Source organism: Falco cherrug, chromosome 1, assembly GCF_023634085.1.
Source record: "Falco cherrug isolate bFalChe1 chromosome 1, bFalChe1.pri, whole genome shotgun sequence".
NCBI lineage: Eukaryota > Metazoa > Chordata > Aves > Falconiformes > Falconidae > Falco > Falco cherrug.
In genome coordinates this window covers 106,319,715-106,337,734 of record NC_073697.1, presented here as the reverse complement: position 1 = coordinate 106,337,734, position 18,020 = coordinate 106,319,715, and the positions used below count along the sequence as shown (strand labels likewise).

Sequence of the window (18,020 nt, the reverse complement as noted above, 5' to 3'; positions counted from 1 at the left end):
CAGTGGCCTGAGTCAGCGTTTGGCATTAGCGCAGAGCTGGCTTGGCTGCCGGGGCCCTGGCACAGCATGGGGATGAGGGAGGGAGGCTCACCGTGGGACGGAGGTGCCAGGCTCAAACCCCAGCGTCACCAGCTATGATGCTGGCACTGCTGGGGGCGTTTGGCAGTGCCAAAACCCGGGGCAATGGCAGGGAATGGCAACCTCATGGTCATCCTCTTCTTTTACCCCTTCCCTGATATCCCTTCCTCTGCCAAGCACTGCTGGGAGGGGCAGGCAGGAGAGAGGAGGACATGGAGGGTGGTGGTAGGGGACCAAGCTCTCCTTCAAGCCCTGGTGACTGTCACCATGCCACTTCTCCTTCTGACCAGGCCCTTGGGCCACATGTCACTCCAGAAGTTATGGGGTCCTCAGCAGGTCCCTGGGGAGCCCACGCTCCGGCCACAGCAGCTCTGACTGCATCTTTGCCCATCCAGGTACTCCGAAGAGGAGATCCGGCAGAAAGTGGGGACCTTTCGGCAAATGCTGATGGAGAAGGAAGGTGTGCTCACCAGGGAGGATCAGCATGGGCGCCAAATGTAAGTGAGGCATCTCCGAGTTGGCCTGTCTGTGTCCTGCTCACCTCTCATCCCAGAGAGGCACATCCCAGATTGCCTTCAAGTATCAGTGGGTGGGTGGATGGATTGATAGGGAGAGGGTATCTATAGGGATGGTTGGGTAGATGGATGGATATAGAGAGGGTATATAGGGTTGGATAGATGGATATAGAGGATATATAGGGTTGGTTTTGGATGGATGGATGGATATAGGGATGGATGGATGGTTGGATGGATGGATGGATGATATAGGGATGGATGGATGGATGGATGGATGGATGGATATAGGGATAGATGGATGGTTGGATAGATGGATGGATATAGAGAGGGTATATAGGGTTGGATGGATGGATGGATAGATGGATGGATATAGAGAGGGTATATAGGGTTGGATGGATGGATGGATGGATGGGTGGGTGGTTGAATGGATGGATGGATGGATGGTTGGATGGATGGATGGATGGATGGATGGATGGATGGTCAGTTGGCTGGAGGCAGGGATTGCCTCTCTGAGGCAGTATCCTACCTCTGGAGAGGTTAGAGTTTCTCCTGCACTGGTTCTTTTGGAGACCTCAGGGTGCTGTACAGAGAGGCCAGCACTGCAATACTGCTGTCCCAGATGATGAAACCAAAGTGCAGAAGGTCTTGATGCTTGGCTCAGCCCACCAGGCAGTGGCAGAGACCAAGCTGCAGGTTTGCTGTGCCTCACCGCTGCCTGCTCCTGCCTCTTTGGGTCACTTCTCTGCTCTCCCCAGGGCTGAAATCTCAGCCTCTGCCTCCAGCCAGGCAAGGGCACTGGTTTCCAGTCCTTGCTCTTAATTCCATAACAGGATAGTCTGCCTGCCTCCAGGTGTGAAGCTGGGGCAACTCAGCTAGGCTGGTGATGGTTCGGCAGGCTGGTTGCTGTTCTGTAACCCTAGAAATATTAGTGTTAGCAATAATAATTATTAATAACAGTAATAATAATTTCTGTTGCAAGGAGTGCAGGCTGGATAGGCAGGACTTGAGCCTGCTTCTCGTCTGGGTAGACCAGAGCCTGTGTCTCCGTGAGGCTGCTGTGACCTCAAGGAGCCCCATGGATGGAGCTTCTCCAAGGATTTCCTGCCCTGTGCCTCTGCCTCCTAATCACTCCTTATGATGCCTGGTCCCTGGGGGCTACTTATGCCCCAGGGAGCTTGCGGCTCAGGTTAGGTATCCAAAGCAGCCTAGCTCCTGCTGGGAATGTGGTGCTTGCTCCTCCTGCCCTGCACAGGACTGTCCCCAGCCTCGTGAGGATCCATCCTGGCTCGATGATGATTTATCTGTGCAATACTTAATGGCCCAGGCAGCGTGGCTGGCCCGGCGCGCACCATCCATCAGCCTGGAAACCAGGTCACTTGGGACAGGAATAGATGCTGCAGGTTCACTGAATATTAATGCTTCATTAGGGTCAGGAAATCAGGGCAAGGGGGGAGGCAGGGAAGCCGTGGCGGGGAGGGGAGAGCCTTCCTCCCATTGCTCTGCCAGCACCCAGGCAGGGAGGGACACCGCTCCAGGAGGGACACTCGGCTGTGCACAGCCTGGGATGGGGCGCATGGCCCTGGGGCAGCACAAAGGGTCCTCCTCCAGGCAGGAAAAAAACAAGCCACAGGGAAAACCAACCTGCGCAGGTCATAGAGCATCAAACCTGACTTGTTAACAAGTGGCCTTTGCCCATGGGGGCATGAGTCATCTCCAGGGCATCTTTCGGGGGCAGGCTCGTTAGGGCTGGCACCTTAACGAGCCCGTAGGGAAGCCAAAGGTGCCTTAAGGTTGTCCAGGCAGCCCTAGCTGTCACCTTTGAGGGCTTGCATTTGCGAAACAAAGGGTAATCATTAAAGATTAGCCCAGGGGCTATAAATAATAGTGCTGAGCTGGAAGGAGCCGTCTCAAAGCAAAGGATTGCTCGGAGGAGAGCAGAGCCGAGCCTGAGGCGCTTGGAGGAGGCTGGCATGAGCCAGGTCCAAAGGAGGTGGCTCTTCAGGCAGTGGGGACCTGAGCTGCTGAAGTCACTACCAAAGGATGTCCTGGGTGCAAAAGGGCTATGCTGGTTGAAGAGGCTGGACAAGGGAGTTAAACTTCAAATAAAGAGCCCCAGCCCTTGCAGTGGCTGGGAGAGAACTCAACAAAGCACCTCATGGGCCGGTCCTGCTCCAGCACCTCTCTGGACTTTTACAGCTGGGTTTTTGGCTGCTGGGACTATGAGTCTGAACCAGCTGGTCTCATTTCAAAGCAAATGCGAAAAGCTCAGCATCATCTGCAATACTCCCCAGGGGAAACTGAGGCACTGAGCAGAGCCGTGACCACCTGAGTCCCTGGCTTGCTCTCTGCGCTCCTCCAGCTCCTGTCTCTATGTGTGCACAGCCTGGCGATACAGCCCGCTCCCCAAGGAGTAACTGCTTGATGGACAGGCTGGTGGGACTGAAAACAAACGTGAGAGTGTGCCGGGCAGGGAGGGATAATTGGGGCAGCACAAGCCCGTCTTGAGCCACTGAGCACAGCTAATGGGTGAGATGCTGGCAGCAGGCTCTGGCATGGAGCACTGCCCGCTCACGGAGCAGACAGTCCAACAGGGAATTATCCCCTCTCTCTCCTCTCTTTTCCTCTTTACTCCCCTTCCCACGCTCGGGTGGGTGGTTGAAAGGCCGTTCCTGCCCTTGGGGCATGGCCAAAGCGGGAATCACTTGGAGAGGACCCAGAAAACCATGGCTGCGGTGCAGAAGGGAGTCCGAGACCCGCTTGAGCGATTGTCCATGATCAGGAGGAGGCTGCCTCGCTTGTAGTTTTGGTCCAAACCTTTTTTAATTGGGTTAAACAGCCCAGAGCCTGCCTGTGGCCAGGAACGCCAACACGTGCTACTCTCGGATCTGCCATCTGAGGCTGGGAGCATCCCTTCATTCAGCCGGAGGTGCTGGCTGGGCTGCCAAGGGACTGGTGCCATGGGGGCTGCGCTTCTCCACCAGCATCCCTGGCTGCACAGCTGTGGGCTGGGAAGGGCGGAGGAGCCCACATCCAGTTTCTGAGGGCAAATTTCCCTTAGGAAGCAAGCGCCTGGGCTGGTGTGATGCTGGGCATCCTCCAGGTGTGGACCCATCTGCTACAGTTCCCTCCAGAGCACCTATATGGCCATATCCCTCCAGGGCAAGATGTCCTACATTCCCCAAGAGCAAACTCCCAGCAGGATTTGATGCTGCTTCTGGGGCTGATGGCAGAGGAGGGCTGGGGAGGTGGGGGGTGGCAGGGAGAGCCTGGGCAGGAACTCCTGGGTCCCTCCTGCCTGCCTGGTCCAGCTGCCAGACCTCTGTCAAGCCCTGCCTGCAGCCCCGGTAGTCAGTGGCAACCTCCCACTGGTTTCCATGGCAGCAGGAAAAAATTAATGCTGACGAAGTCACTCAGGAGAGAGAGGAGTCCCTGATGGCTCCAGGCCTGATGGTCACCCACCCTCTCACACCTGACCCAGGGGGCACATCACCCATCACCTGCCTGAAGCTAGGGTGCCAAGCCAGCGGCACACAGGGGTGCTGGCCTCAAAGCCCGGATCATCCTGGGCAGCTCCCGCCAGCAGGCGGATAATCGCCCGAATCCCCTGACCCTCCTGCTGGCTCCTCTCACCCTAATCTGGCCCTGCCGTCTACCTGGACTGACCCCAGCCTCCTGCTCAGCTCCAGCACTTGGGCAATGCCCAAAGGGGCTCCAAATGATGCCAAAGCCGGACCCTGCAGGGGGATGGTGGCCTGAGCCCCGCGGTGTCCCTGTGCCAGCCCAGCAGGGATTCCTGCAGGGACAAAAGCCCCAGGAAGACCCCAAGAACACCACCACCATGGGTCTTTGCTGCATGTGGACCTCTAGGGATGTGACCAAGGTCCCCTGGGGGTGTTGTGGCAGAGGGGATGTCCCCCAGCTCCTGTAGCTGCACTGGGGCTGCTCTGGGTTTCCTCCCAGCCTGTCCAGTGGGAGATAGGGAGTGGGGAGCCCCTAATTAATCCTGTGCTTCCTCCTTTGGCAGCGTGATAGAAAACCACCACGGGATGGATGGGGAGGAGTACACGGTGGAGTACCCCGACTATGGCGAGGGCTGCCTGCTGCAGTGCGACTGCTCGGCTGAGTGCTACCGTGAGGACAGCAGCCACCGCGAGTACAGGTCCAGCCAGACCCACAGTGGGATTTTGAGGAGTGGGTGTGCAGGGGGTCCCCGTTGGGGGACACAGAGGCCAAGGGGCCCTCCCTTTTTCCCCCAACACTGTCTGCTTTTTCCCGCAGGCTGAAAAGACGCTCAAGCAGCTCCACCTCTCCTCCACCCAAGAAGAAAAAGAAAAAGAAATCGGGTCACCGCCGGAGCCGGTGAGTCCCCAGCTGTCCCTGTGCTGTCCCCTCTCCTGGAGGGCATCTCTCCTGCCAGCACAGCCCTTCCCCAGGCTCTGGTGGAGCAAGTCCCCCCACGTTGGAGGTGCAATGCATCCTCATGCATCGATGGTGCAACACGCACACGCACGTGCACGCAGGCACAGCACTGTGGGACGCACCGCGAGCCCACCCAGCTGCATGCACTGGTGGCACCTTGCCTGGTCCATGCTGGGAAGGAGCCAGCTGCCACAGGGCACAGCACCAGGCAGGATTTGACTGCCTGAAGGGTCTGGCTCTGTTTACCTGCTGGTCCCTCCCTGGTTAGTGGTGGCCACCTGGGCAGGATGCTGTCCCTAATGTCCCTTTCTTCTCTGCCTTCCCCATGGCAGCAAAAAGAGGAAACCTGGCTCGGAGCGCAGGTGAGTGCCCGCTGGGCTGGGTGAGCTGCAGGGTCCCTGCTGGGTGTGCAAGGCCACTGGGCATGGGCTGGCCTCCACCATCCACTGTCCCCCTCTGAAATCCCAGTGGGAACTGGGCCAGCCTCCTGCTGGAGGCTACGGGGCCCACAAGGTGGCAATGGGACACAGTGGGATTCAGGCGCTCCGGCACTAAAAGCAGCCAGAGCCCTGCCAAAAGCCCTTCTCTATCCCCCACCCCAAATACCCTGAGGAAATAACTTCCATGTGATGTTCCTGCATCCCGTGGGTGGTCCAGGGCAAGCGGGGGGCAGTGGGATGGGACTCCTCTGGGCCATGAGGGCTGGGGAGTCCCTTGATCCTCCCTCAAGGGCACCCACTTTCCCCCCCTCCCCCAGCTGTGACAGCTCTTCACCCATCCGCAAGGAAAAGAAAAAGAAGACTGGAAAGAAACACAGACGTGACAGGTAGGATGGACACTATGTCACCTTGGGGATGACGGGGCTGGCTGGGGAAAGCGGGGCTGGTCGGTGGCTGCCCAGGCCCTTGGGCTGGGGCGGGATGAAGGCATGGACAGGGATGAGTACTGATGGCTTTTCATGGGACCATCACCCCACAGCAGCTATCACCTGGCCCATCCAGTAGCCCACCACAGGGCCACCCCCCTGTCCTTGTCCCCATCCCCTGAGGCCACCCAGCCTTCACTCCATGCTGCCTGGCTCAGTGTGTCTCCTTCATCTCTGCCTCCTCTTCATCCCTCAGGTCTGAGTCGGGGTCACGGAAGAAGAGAAGACACAGGTGAGAGTGACGGCTGCTGGGAGCCACCCTGCTGCCACCAGCGCTGGCTGCCAGCTTCCCCCATCGGGGGTTCCCCCTCCCCTGCCCTCCCGCTGTCCCCATCCCCTTTGCCCATGGGGATGGACCCATCGGGCGCGGTGTGGGGTGAACGTGGGCTGTCATCACCCGCCGTCTGTCCACCTGTCCCTCGCCTGGTGAGTGTCCCCCTCACCCCACATCCAGACACCGCTGAGCATCCCCCACCCTTGGAGGTGGCACTGGGCCACTCTGGGTGACTGCAGGGTCCCACACGGCCCTGAATGTCCCCCAGGGGAGAAGAGGTGATGCAGGGCAGCTGTGGTCAGGGCAAACCCCGATGCCCTCTGCAGGCACCGTTATTTTAGGGTGAAAAATTAAAAAACAGGCAAAGGGTGCCTGGGTGGGCAGAGGGGCTCAGAGTGGGCTGGCACAGGGCAAAGCAAGCAGGGGGGTGACAACGGGCCTGAGCCCTGTGGATGCTGAGCAGAGCTGGTTCCCCCTTGCCACTACCACCCCCTCCTAGCCAGCCTTGCCAACCAGCATGTGGCCCCCTCAGTCCCCCAAAGCCAGCTGGGATCCCCACTGCAGCTTGAAGCTTGGTGGAGCCCAACTCCAGACCGGGCAGGTCCCCTCCATCACTCCTCCCGCAGCCTCGGTGGCTCTGGGGGGGCCAGGGAAGCCCCTCTGGGTGCTGCCCCCGCTCCTGTCTCTGCAGCTTTTGGTTCTTCCCGCAGGTCCCGAAGCCCCAAGAACAAACGGAAGGAGAAAAACAAAGAGCGCAAGAGGTGAGGGGCCGGGACAGTGGGGAGAGCGGGGTGCTGTGTCCCCCTGTGTACCCCCCACAGCGGCTCAGCCTGCCCCTTGGCCCCCCGGCCTCCCTCTCAGCAGGTCCCGCAGCGAGTCCTCAGCTTGGCGCTCACACCGGCGCAGCTCCTGCAGCTCCCACAGCGCCTCGCTCTCCTCCGACGACAGCGGCTCCAAATCCCCCAGCAGGTAGGGGCAGCCCGGGACCCCTGCCCCATCACCAGCAGCCCCCCCAGCCTCTGTGACGGGATCGCTTCTGGGGTAGAGGGCAGGGAGGCAGGTGGCAGAGAGGTCCCTGTGATGGGGACCCTCATGTGATGGAGGGCAGGGAGGCAGGTGGCAGAGGTGTCCCTGTGATGGGGACCCTTTGGGATGGAGGGCAGGGAGGCAGGTGGCAGAGAGGTCCCTGTGATGGGGACCCTTTGGGATGGAGGGCAGGGAGGCAGGTGGCAGAGGTGTCCCTGTGATGGGGACCCTTCGGGATGGAGGGCAGGGAGGCAGGTGGCAGAGGTGTCCCTGGGATGGGCACCCTTCGGGATGGAGGGCAAGGAGGCAGATGGCAGAGGTGTCCCCGGGATGGGGACCCTTGGTGTGATGGAGGGGAGTGGGATGGTGCTGCAGCACCTTGAGGGGGGTGTGTGTTGGGACCACGGTGCCCAGATGGGGGTTTCAATTTTGAACTCGAAAAAACACAAAACACCGATTTTCACCTTGTTTCTTGCTTTGGCAAAGCCTGCCCCACCATCTCAGCCCCAGCACGCAGCCGGCAGCTCTGCCGGAGCCAGGCGAAGGGCGATGGCGCGCTGGGCTCGGGGCAGGAGGGATGCCAGCGGCTGACGGTGCGGTGCCCCGCAGGCTGAGCCCCAAGCGCCGGCAGGACGGCCCCAAGGGCAGCAGCGCCCGCTCCAGCCGCAGCCCATCCTCCCCCTCGCCCCGCCGCTCGGCCTCGCCACACCAGAACGGGCACAAGGGCAGCGCCCAGAACGGCCGCCACAGCCACGGTGCCCCGCTGCCGGAGCCCTCGGATGTACGTAGGCTTTTCTTGGATCACCGTTCTCTTCCCTCCCCTCCTCCCTCCGCAGGACCCCCCACCCCAGCTCTCCTCTCCCTTCCTTCCCTGCTCACTCGGCTCCCCCCTCGCCCAGCCCAGGGCACGCGGGGGAGCTGCGGGGTGCAGGATGTACCCACCCGGCACCCATCGACCTTCCGCTGGGTGCGCAGTCTCCCTGGAGGAGCCAGCCCATCACCTCAGGGCAGGTATCGGGGCAGCCAACCCCTTCCCCAAAGCCACGCATCACTCTGTGGATGTCACCCCCCAGGGACGATGGCTTGGCAGGCCAGTGTCACCTGCCAGGGTCACCACCAGGCTCAGCACCTCCCTGGGAGGGGATTGAGCCCAGAGAGCCAAGGAATGGGTAAAGCTGGAAAATTCTTATTTCCCCACTAGCCCCACCACTCCCCAGAGCCAAGGCGCCAGCACCAGCACTGAGGACCCCCGCATCCGATCTGGGGATGGGCGTTAGGCCAGGGTAGGATTTGGAGGGGGTTTGGTGCTGGGTGCTCAGATTTTAGGAACTCAGGCTCCCCGTGCCAGGTGACTTTGGAGCCAAGTGCCCCCCAGCTCTGCTTCAGCTCCCCGGGGGTCCTGATGAAGCCTGTGGGGGCTGCTTCTGCACTGAGTGGGGCAAAGCCCTAACCCGGCAGGATCTGGGGGGCCAGCCCCAGTTTAATCAGTGCTGGGCTGGTGAGGAGCTTGCTTTGGCTAGTGGGGGGCTGGAGGCAGGGCTGCACAAAGGCAGCGTGCTGGGGGACCCCACTAATGGGGGGCACACAGGTCCCCGCTCACCCCGGGACACTTTATTCCCATAGGTGAGGTTCTGCAGGGATGCTCCCAGGCTGGCAGCACCCAACGCTGACACCCCAACACCTGTGGGGCCAGGGGGACCCTGGAAAATGGGGCCAGGAGCCCCCCACCCCATGTTCATGTCCCCTGCGGCCTCCCCAGCCCCAGCCCAGCACCCCCCAGCAGCACCCAGCACCTTGCCCACCTCTTGGGGCACCTCTCTGCTTTCTTCTTTCCTGTGGTTTCAGCTGGGGCATGGAGGGGGTTTGGGTGCCCACCCAGGCGCCCGGCTCACCCGCTCTCCCCCTGCCCACCACCCCCAGCACCCAGCATCGCCCAGGCCGCCGAGCTCCCTTGGCTCCCCGGCACCAGCGGGACTTCTCTCCGACAACTTTCTCTCTCTTTCTCTCTCTCTCTCTCTCTTCTTTCTCTCTGGTTTCTATTTTTTATTTTTTTTTTCTTTTTAATCCCATCTGTGTTTTTCTTTAGCCTCCCATTTGAAAAAAACCCAAACGGTAATATACACTTCCATTTCTTGCTCAGCAGAAGCAGGGACGAGGGGGAGGGAAGGGCAATGAAACGTGCTTTTTTCCCTCCCCTTGTTTTAGTTTCCTTTCTCATGGTTTCTTTTCTTTTCCCTTGTGATGTACAGAAATGCAAACGATATATATCTCTCTTATTTTTCTCCCACCCTTGTCGTCGTCATGTTGTTCTAGAACTTTTTGCTTTTGTGTGTGTTAATGTGGAGAAGAAAAAAAAAAAAGCAGATGTGTTTTCTAAATATTTACGACCGCTGAACATTGTATTTCATTTTCTATATTTTGAACAAGGAATTTAAAAGGGAAGAGAACCGAGCAGCTCTTCACCTCAAAGGTAGCGGGCTGGCTTCAATATCGTGGAGCAAATTGCCCTTTGCCTCCTTGAATTGGCTACTGGTGGCCAGATCCTGCTGCCACGGGGCTGGTTTTCCTCCACAGTTGCAGGATGAGGCTGTTGGGTGCTGGGTTATCCACCCCCGCCCCGAGCAAAGCACCCTGCGGCCATCCCACACCTGGGCATCCACATCCTGTATCCTGGCAGGACGGGTGCTGAGCATCCTTGGTACCTTCCCTCCTCCAGCCTCCTGCAGACCCCCCCAAAACTCTGGACTCAGCCGTGCCCCCCCAGCACCCCCAGAGCCGCCGGAGGAAGGGCTGCCCTGGGGTGCTGCATGGTGTTGCCTTCCCTTTTAAATACCCAGTCCCGTCTCCATCCATCCCTGCTGCCTTCCCCAGCCTTCCTCCCGGGTCTCTCCTCCTCCTCCTCACCCACACGCACCCTCCGGCCCCTCTTTCTCTCCAGTTTTCTTTGGGCCAACACAACCCAACAACCCTTGCCATGTCCCACCTCCATCCGTCGCCTTCCCTGCATGTTATCTGGGACTTTGCCATGTGATATAGCGACTTTTAAAGACTGAAACGCAGCCGGGTTACAGACACCAGCCAGCAAACCCCCTGCGGCCACCCCGCTAAAACAAAACAAAACAAAACAAAACAAAACAAACCAAACCAAAAAGCTAATGAGACCAATTTAAAAAATAATTTCAAATATTCTAAGCAAAGCAAACGGGATTAGCCGAGGGGTCTGGATCGCCGTACTAAAGAGTCCTTGTCTTTTTCCCATTCTGCCCTCCAAATGTGGAGATTATTGTTTTCTTTTTTTATTATCGCATTCCTGTCACTGCCAATTGCAAAGGTAGGTATTTTGTCCACCTCTGCACGTTCACTTCTGCAGATGAGCCTGTTGAAAAGCACCGTAGCTTGATTTAATGTTATTTTCTCTTTCTTTCTGACTTTCTCTTTCTTTCTCGCTCTCCTTCTCTGTCTCTCTTTCATTTTGTCTCTTTTTGGTGGCTATATATAATTTTTTTTATTATTATTATTTGTATGGTTTTCCCCAGTTAGCTGCAAAGCCATGCTCTTCTCTTACGTTCTTTATTTATATTTTTCGCCCTGTCCACGTAACATTTTTTTCTTTCTTCCCCCCTTTTCTCTTCCCCGTCTCCTCGTGCTGTCGGTAGAATGCATTTCTGTGTCTTTCAGCCCTCCGAATTTGTGTTCGTTTCCATCCAGGGGCCGAGCACGGCTACTCCATTTGAGTCCCCCCTTAGGGGCTGGGTAACGAAGGCAAATATAATTAGTGAGGAATAAGGGCAGCAGCCAGAGCCCAGGGGTGGGAGCCGCAGCACGTCCTGGGCACAGGGGGTTTTGGGGTGGATGGATGGGGCAAGAAATGAGAAACTGGGGGAGATGTGTGGGTTTAGCCCCTCCTCGGGCCATGACGGAATAAACCACCCCAACCCAGGGAAAATATCGGGGGGCTGAAATGGGGAAAGGTTGAAATCTCGCTCCGTGGAGAGAGACAGGTCCCCAAGGGCAGGGGACAGTGTCCCAGCCCTGGCCACCCCATCCCCACAAGCCCCAGTGTGCGTTTTCCCTTTTGCCGATTTGGATTTATTTGGGATGCTTTTACCTTCGTTGCCTTCCCGCACGCCCGGGCAGGAGACCCCCTCCACTCCCACTCCAGGGTTCAGGTGGGAACCCCTCGCCCTGCAGCCCCAGCCCACGGCGTGGCCAGCCAGCACCGAAACGCCGCCCTGGGAAAGAGGAACCCCTTCTCTCTTTCTCTCTTCATCCTTCTCTTCATCTTCATCTTCTCTGCTTTTATTTTTCCCTGCCCAGATGCGGGGCTGGGCATGGGCTCAGCCGAATCCCCACTCCCAGGGCTGCTGCACCCCTTTGGATGGGGTCCGTGTCCCCTCGCTTGCGGGGCAGTTTGTGGTTTGTGGGGCCTTTGCAACAGCAACAAGATTTTTGAAAAAAACCCAACCAAGCAAACCAAACAGCCCCCCCCCAAATCCCCACATTTTGGCTCCAGCTTGCTGGCCTGCGGCTGGAGGTGTTGGCTTATTCGTGGGGACAGGGAGGTGATGCAGGACACGGAGTGGCTTGTGTGACCCCCCCAACCCTAGGATGCTGGGGGACGTGGTGGCCTCATCTCCCTTCTGCAGCATCTTTGCAGTGGTCCCCAGGCTTCCACCCAGCATTTTGGGGGAGAAAAGCGGCATTTAGGACATGGCAGGGTGGGTGGAGAGAACCTTGTCCTTAAGGATTGACTGACCAGGCATGTCTGGGACAAGGGACCAGTGGGGAATTGGGGTCCCTGTCCCCAGCTCAGCCCCGGGCACGGTGACACAATCCTGGCTATACTCCAATCTCCTGAACCCTGTTAGATACCCTTGACTGCGCTCAGCACCACCCCGCGCAGGATTGACCCCTCCAGGGATGCTCAGGGACCCTAAGCCGGGCTGCAGCTGGGGAGGAGGAGACCCCCAAAGCCCCCCATGCTGGGGTTTGCCGCCTCGGTTGGGGCCGGCAGTGCAGGAGCTGTTTCCACCCATCTTTTTGGTCTGGTGGTGTTGCAAAGATGGGGAATCCCGCCCCCCCCCCCCCCCCCCAGGCAGCGGCTGCGCTCGGGGGGAGCTCAGAGATGTGGGAATTGCTGCGTGCTGGATCCTGGGGCTGGGCAAAACCCCTCAAGAGCCCGGCACGGGGCTTGGCCGCGGTGGTGGCCCAGGATTCCCCCCCCTTCCCGTAGGAGAAGTGAGTTGGTTTGTTTTATTTCTCCTCTCTCTGGCTCTGTCTCTGTCTCTCCTCTCGCTCTTTCTTTCTCTCTTGCATTTTTGTGAATCTAATGATGCACTTATATTGCCCCGCTTTTCCCTTCTCTTCATACCTTACCTACTAAAGGAGGAAATGCCACTTTTTTGGTAAGTGGATGTTAACCAAGAGGGACTTAAAAAAAAAAAAAAGCATATAATGGAAAAAAAAAAAAAAAAAGGAAGCAGAAAGCAAAGTCTGTGTTGAGTGCTGATGAGAACTTAGCAGTTCCCTGCAGAGTCACAGCTAACAGCTCAATGCGTGTCCCAGGAAGAGCTCAGAGACATTCGTTTATCTCAGTAACGAGGACATTTGTGAAGTTTTGCTTTGTTCTTTTAATTTGATTTGATTTGATTTGGATGGTTTTTTTCTTCTTTCTTTTTTTTTTTTTTTGGTTTCTTTTTGCCTTCTTGCCCCTGGCCCCCCGCCCCCCTGCCTTGCCCTCCATTGTCGCTCTGTGCCGTCCTCCTCGTTTCTTGATTTGTTTTAAGCTGAAAGCCGTACTATATAGAAACGACACATATCTGAACATATATCTCTCTATATATGTGCATGCCTCTGTGTGAGCAGACCCCCCATCACCTCCAGCCCTCTTTGGTTCGACCCCTTCCCCTCGGCTCAGTCTGATTTACTCTACCCCACCTCCCCACCTTCCCTTCTCTCATCTTTTCTTTTCTCCCCCCGTTTTCCTCCCTTCGTTTGGGTTTTACCCCCCTTTTCCCTTCCCCTTTCTTGGTTGGGGTGGGTGGGCACCAGGGTTTGCTTTATCCCCGCTCCAGGTGTTTTTTGGGGGGTGGGGGGTATTTCTTTCCCTTCGAGCTCTCCCTCCCTGACGACTTGGGGGTTTCTTGGATTTTCTTTTTTTTTATTTTCTTTTTTTTTTTCTCCCATCCCACCCCTTCCTTTGGGTTTTAAAAAAATTTTATTTGAATTATTTTTTTTGGCGTTTTGCATGCGGAGGTTTGCATGACCCACGTTGTTGAGGGCGAGAGGAAGGTGCAGAGTAGCGTCTGTGTAGCCTGCCTTATGCGATGTGCGTTGACGTTGTGAACCGCGCCCCCAGCCCGGCACCCCCCATTAAAATCCCCTTTCTCCTTCTTTCTTCTCTTCTTCCTCCCCTCCCTGCCTTTCCTCCCTTCTCTCTCTCTCTCCCCCCTTGGCAGAGGCCGGCCTCGGCGTCCCCCTCTCCACGGGCTCATGGCAGGACGGAGCCGCCATCCCCCCATGCCCGGGGGGGACGACACGGTGTCCGTAGCCCCCGGTCGCCCACACCGGAGCGAGCCAAGCATGGCCACCGGCATCGCTCCCGCAGCGCCTCGCCGCCGCCCCGCCACCGCGGCCAGAGCAAGGGACGGCCACCGGCCCCCCGGGACCCCCCGCCGCCGCCGCTCAGCCCTGCCGGCTACAGCAGCGACTCAGAGGGCTCGGCAGGCTCCCACCCCTACGACCCACCGCTCGGCCCCGACAGGAACCACGGCGCCCATGCCAAGAAGTAAGGGGGGCTCTGGGATGGGGTCATGCTATTCCTGCCGGGACATGGGAGCTGCTCTCTGGTATTTGGGGTGCAGCCCCATGCGGGCATCCCGGTTCTGTCTGGGCAGAGCTCTGGGGGCCAAGCTGGGGACCAGGGCAGGGCTGGGATGCTCAAGGGATGGGGACAGGGATGGGAATGGGGACAGGGATGAGGATGGAGATAGGGATGGGGACTGGGATGAGAATGGTGACAGGGATGGGGATGGGGATGAAGAAGAGGATGGGGACAGGGATGGGAATGGGGATGAGGATGGGGATGGGGATGGAGATTGAGGGAGGGATGGGGATGGGGACAGGGATGGAGATGGGGATGGAGATGAGGATGAGGTTGGGGATGAGGATGGGGATGGGGTGGGGATGGGGATGGAGATGAGGATGAGGTTGGGGATGAGGATGGGGATGGGGTGGGGATGGGGACAAGGATGGGTGGCGATGGGGATGGGGATGAGGATGCGGATGAGGATGGTGATGGGGATGGGGACAAGGATGGGTGGCAACGGGGATGAGGATGAGGATGGGGATGAGGACAGGGATGGGGATAGGGATGAGGATGGGGATGGGGATGAGGATGAGGATGAGGGTGGGGATAGGGACAGGGAAGAGCCACAGTGGGTCAATGCCAGCACATCACAGGAAAGGTCATACCCACAAGGGATTGTTCCAGCACAAAGGGCAGTGGCTGGATGGCTGCATGGCATTACAGCATCCCACAGGGTGCAGGATCCCAAGCAAGCCAGCACCCCATGCTTTATAATCAGGGGTGCAGCCCAGCCAAAAGCTGGGGCCATGTAGGTGCTCCCGCTGCTCCCCCATGGGAACTGGGGGTCCCCGGCTCCCATGGGGACAGCCTGCAGGCCACAGCGGGAGAGATACGAGTAGCGGCTGGGGTCTGCCTTCGCAGGGTGAAGGAGAGGCACCACCGGGGCCGGCCCAACAGCAGCTCGGAGTCATCAGCCAAGCACTCCCGGCACGCCTCGGAGCGGCGGAAGAGCCCATCGCCCAGCCCTGGCCAGCGCAGCAGCTCCTGGAGCTCCAGCGGCTCCCTCTCCAAATCCCGCTCCCGCTCCCGGGAGAAAAGAGCAGGACGCAGCCGCTCCCGCTCACCCTCACCAAAAAAACCTGCCAGCAGGTCAGCCCCCGGGGAGACTTGGGCATGGGGGGTACCAGCAACGGGCTCAGAAAGCATCCCTGGCTCAGGGTGGACCCAGCCAGCCCGGGGCTCAGTGAGGGGGCTACAGGCCATTGCTGGCCCTGGTGGCACTGGAAGCGCCAGCCCCAGGTGGGGTGTCACCCCTGTGGGGAGCTGCTGGGGGTGGGCTGTCCCTGCATCCCACCTGGATCCCAGCCCACACCCCTGATGCCCCTCATCCTCCTCGTGGTGTAGAGAGAAGGACAACGAGCCCCGAACACGTCACGGTGACCCCGATCCCACCCGCGCCCGGCGCCGCTCCAGGAGCTACTCCCCCATCAGGAAGAGGAGACGTGACTCCCCCAGCTTCATGGAGCCCAGGAGGATCACCAGGTGGGTCTGGGCACACGGTGAAGCCTCTACCACAGCCTCTGGCATGGCCCAGGGCTGAGCTCTGCCACCAGCCAGCCCCGAAGGACGTGTGGGTGGGTGGGTGGGTGGGCAGACGGATGGATAGACGGACAGATAGATGGATGAATGGATGGAGGGGTGGATGGACAGCCAAATGGGTGAACAGCTCTCTGGATGGATCGATAACCCTGAGGACGACCAGCTGGGTGAATCAGCTGGCCCAGCCAGATGGATAAGCAGGCTGCCTCCAATATTACACCTTTCTGATGTCTCCCCATTTCGAGACATGCAAATAGGAATTCACCTTAATCTGCATGCGCATATTCCTGCAAGACCTATGGCCTCAAGCGTGTCTCTCCCCTGCCCTCCAAAAGCTGGTTTCTCCTCCTTGAGATCCTATTGACTCAGGAGCCCAGGCTGTAAGACAGGCAATATTTAGTGCCAGACGAAACACTGTGTGCATATATAGTACCTCGTTAACATGCAGCGCTGGCGGCGGTACTGGTGGCGAGCTGAGATTACCTCGTTCCTGACCTATTTGTCTCTCCTGCTATCAGCTGGGAGATCGGGACCGTGGGGTGGAGGGGCTGGATTTTCAGAAATCAGCTCTGCCTCGCTGTGGGAGGGTTTTTATTTTGCCTGGGCTGGATTGAAGTTGTAAGGAGGGAGGACAGGAGAAATACTGCTCAGCTGGTGGATTCGAGCTCCCCACAGCCCTCCCTGATGGATGCCCTTAAAGGACACAGGCTGGGAAAGCTGCTCCCAGTCCAGATGAAGGTTTTTCAGCCTGGGTACCACTGGTTTTGCATCCCTCCTGCTCCATCCCCGAGCTGGGATTTGCTGGGGCGTCCCCAGGAAGGCCGCAGGGCTTGGCCGGAGGACACAGCCCACGGTCCCTGCAGGGACCATCCCCCCAGTCCTGTCACCCATCCTTGGGACGGATGGGGATGGCAGACCCAGCTCTGTTTGTGGTTCAGGAGGAGCAGAGCCTGTGAGGCTGGGAGGATGCTGTGGGGAGGGGGCAGCCAGGGGGACACCCCTAGCCCCCCTCACCTGCCCTTTAGCCCAGCCAGAAGCCCCAGGGCTTTTCCTTGCCCTCCTGCCCTGTTCCTGGTCCCTGTCACTCCCCACCACCCCAGGGTCCAGCACCGTGTGGTCCTGCCTCAGTGATACCAACTTCTCCTTTTCCATTTCATCCCAAGGTCCCTCTTGGAGAGCATCGCCGCCAGCCTGGCTCCCAGGGTAACCTCTCCGCTTCCTCCTCCTCCTCTTCCTCCTCCTCTTCCTCTTCTGTGTCTCCTCATACCATAGGATGCCCTCGGCCCCCAGCCGCCTCCGGGTCTCTCCTTGGTCCCACTAACACCGGGCCGGGAGAAGGGGGCAGGAGGCCGGCTCCTGTTACCGGCTCCAGATGTCACTGGCCCCCATGTCCCCCCATGTCCCCTCATCCCCATTGCCCCCCTGTTCCCCACGTCCCTCCTCATCCTCAGGCGCCAGCGGGCCACAGCTCGCCTCTCGCTAATCCTGAACGTCTCTTTTTCAGCAGCTTTCAGTCTTTGGTGTCTGGGAAACACAAAGGCCACATTAACCTGCTCACTTTCTGCCCTCGCCGCTGCCTAATCCAGGACTAACACCCCGGGGGGGCTGGGGAGGAGGAAGGGGATGGAGGGGGGAGTGATGCTGGATGGCCGCATCCTGACACCCCGCAGCCAGTCTGAGCCTGACCACCCTGCAGGGATGCTCAGCCGTGCCGGGGGTCCCAGTGCCGATCCCCTCCCCGAGCTGCTGCCGGGGGCCTGACTCAGTTTCCCTTTTCCATTTGCAGCGCTCGCAAGCGTCCCATCCCCTACTACCGCCCCAGCCCCTCGTCCTCCAGCTCACTGAGCACCTACTCCTACAGCCGCAGCCGCAGCCGCAGCTACGACAGCTACAGCACCAGCCGCAGCCGCAGCCGGACTCGCAGCCCCCCCAGCCGCTCCCGCAGCCCCAGCCGCAGCCCCAGCTACAACAGCCACAGCAGCTCGGAGAGTGCCGGCTTCTGAGCCCCCCAGCACCCGGCCGCAGCCCCTCACCATCCCGGCTGTGCACCCCCCGCCAATGCCACCTGTGCCCCCAGAGATGGGGACCACCGGGGAGGTGGAAAAGAGCCGGGGGCTGCTAAGGATGGACCTGGCAGCAGGGGAAAGCAGGGGCCTAAAACGCAAATGGGTCCTTGCATCGCCCTGGGAGGGGGTGATCCCCCCCTCTGCCCGGGGGGTTAGGGGGGTCGGGGTGGGGGAGGGGAAGGATATCTTCTTATTTCTGCCAGCGCTGGGGTGGGGTGGGGTGGGCGAGCACAGAGCGAGGGAACAAATAGCTCAGCAGAGACCTTGAGGTGAGCAGGCGGGGGTGGCTGGGGACCCCCGAGGAACACCC

The 18,020-nt window shown here is 59.1% G+C and overlaps 1 protein-coding gene across 2 annotated transcripts in view; it reads left to right on the top strand.

Annotated features, from left to right (window-relative positions):
* Positions 1–17,769, top strand: part of SRRM3 (serine/arginine repetitive matrix 3) — a 28,968-nt gene extending 11,199 nt beyond the window's left edge. The window contains exons 3-15 of one of the 2 annotated variants that reach the window (XM_055700928.1): positions 474–575; positions 4,618–4,752; positions 4,872–4,952; positions 5,345–5,374; positions 5,770–5,838; positions 6,134–6,169; positions 6,922–6,972; positions 7,073–7,180; positions 7,847–8,018; positions 13,696–14,024; positions 14,967–15,194; positions 15,450–15,587; positions 17,431–17,769. In XM_055700928.1, coding sequence (XP_055556903.1) covers positions 474–575; positions 4,618–4,752; positions 4,872–4,952; positions 5,345–5,374; positions 5,770–5,838; positions 6,134–6,169; positions 6,922–6,972; positions 7,073–7,180; positions 7,847–8,018; positions 13,696–14,024; positions 14,967–15,194; positions 15,450–15,587; positions 17,431–17,647 — 1,696 coding nt within the window. In that variant the 3' untranslated portion in view covers positions 17,648–17,769. The remainder of the gene's footprint in view (positions 1–473; positions 576–4,617; positions 4,753–4,871; positions 4,953–5,344; positions 5,375–5,769; positions 5,839–6,133; positions 6,170–6,921; positions 6,973–7,072; positions 7,181–7,846; positions 8,019–13,695; positions 14,025–14,966; positions 15,195–15,449; positions 15,588–17,430) is intronic. The other variant, XM_055700929.1, reaches the window with a different exon arrangement.
* Positions 17,770–18,020: the final 251 nt, after the last annotated feature.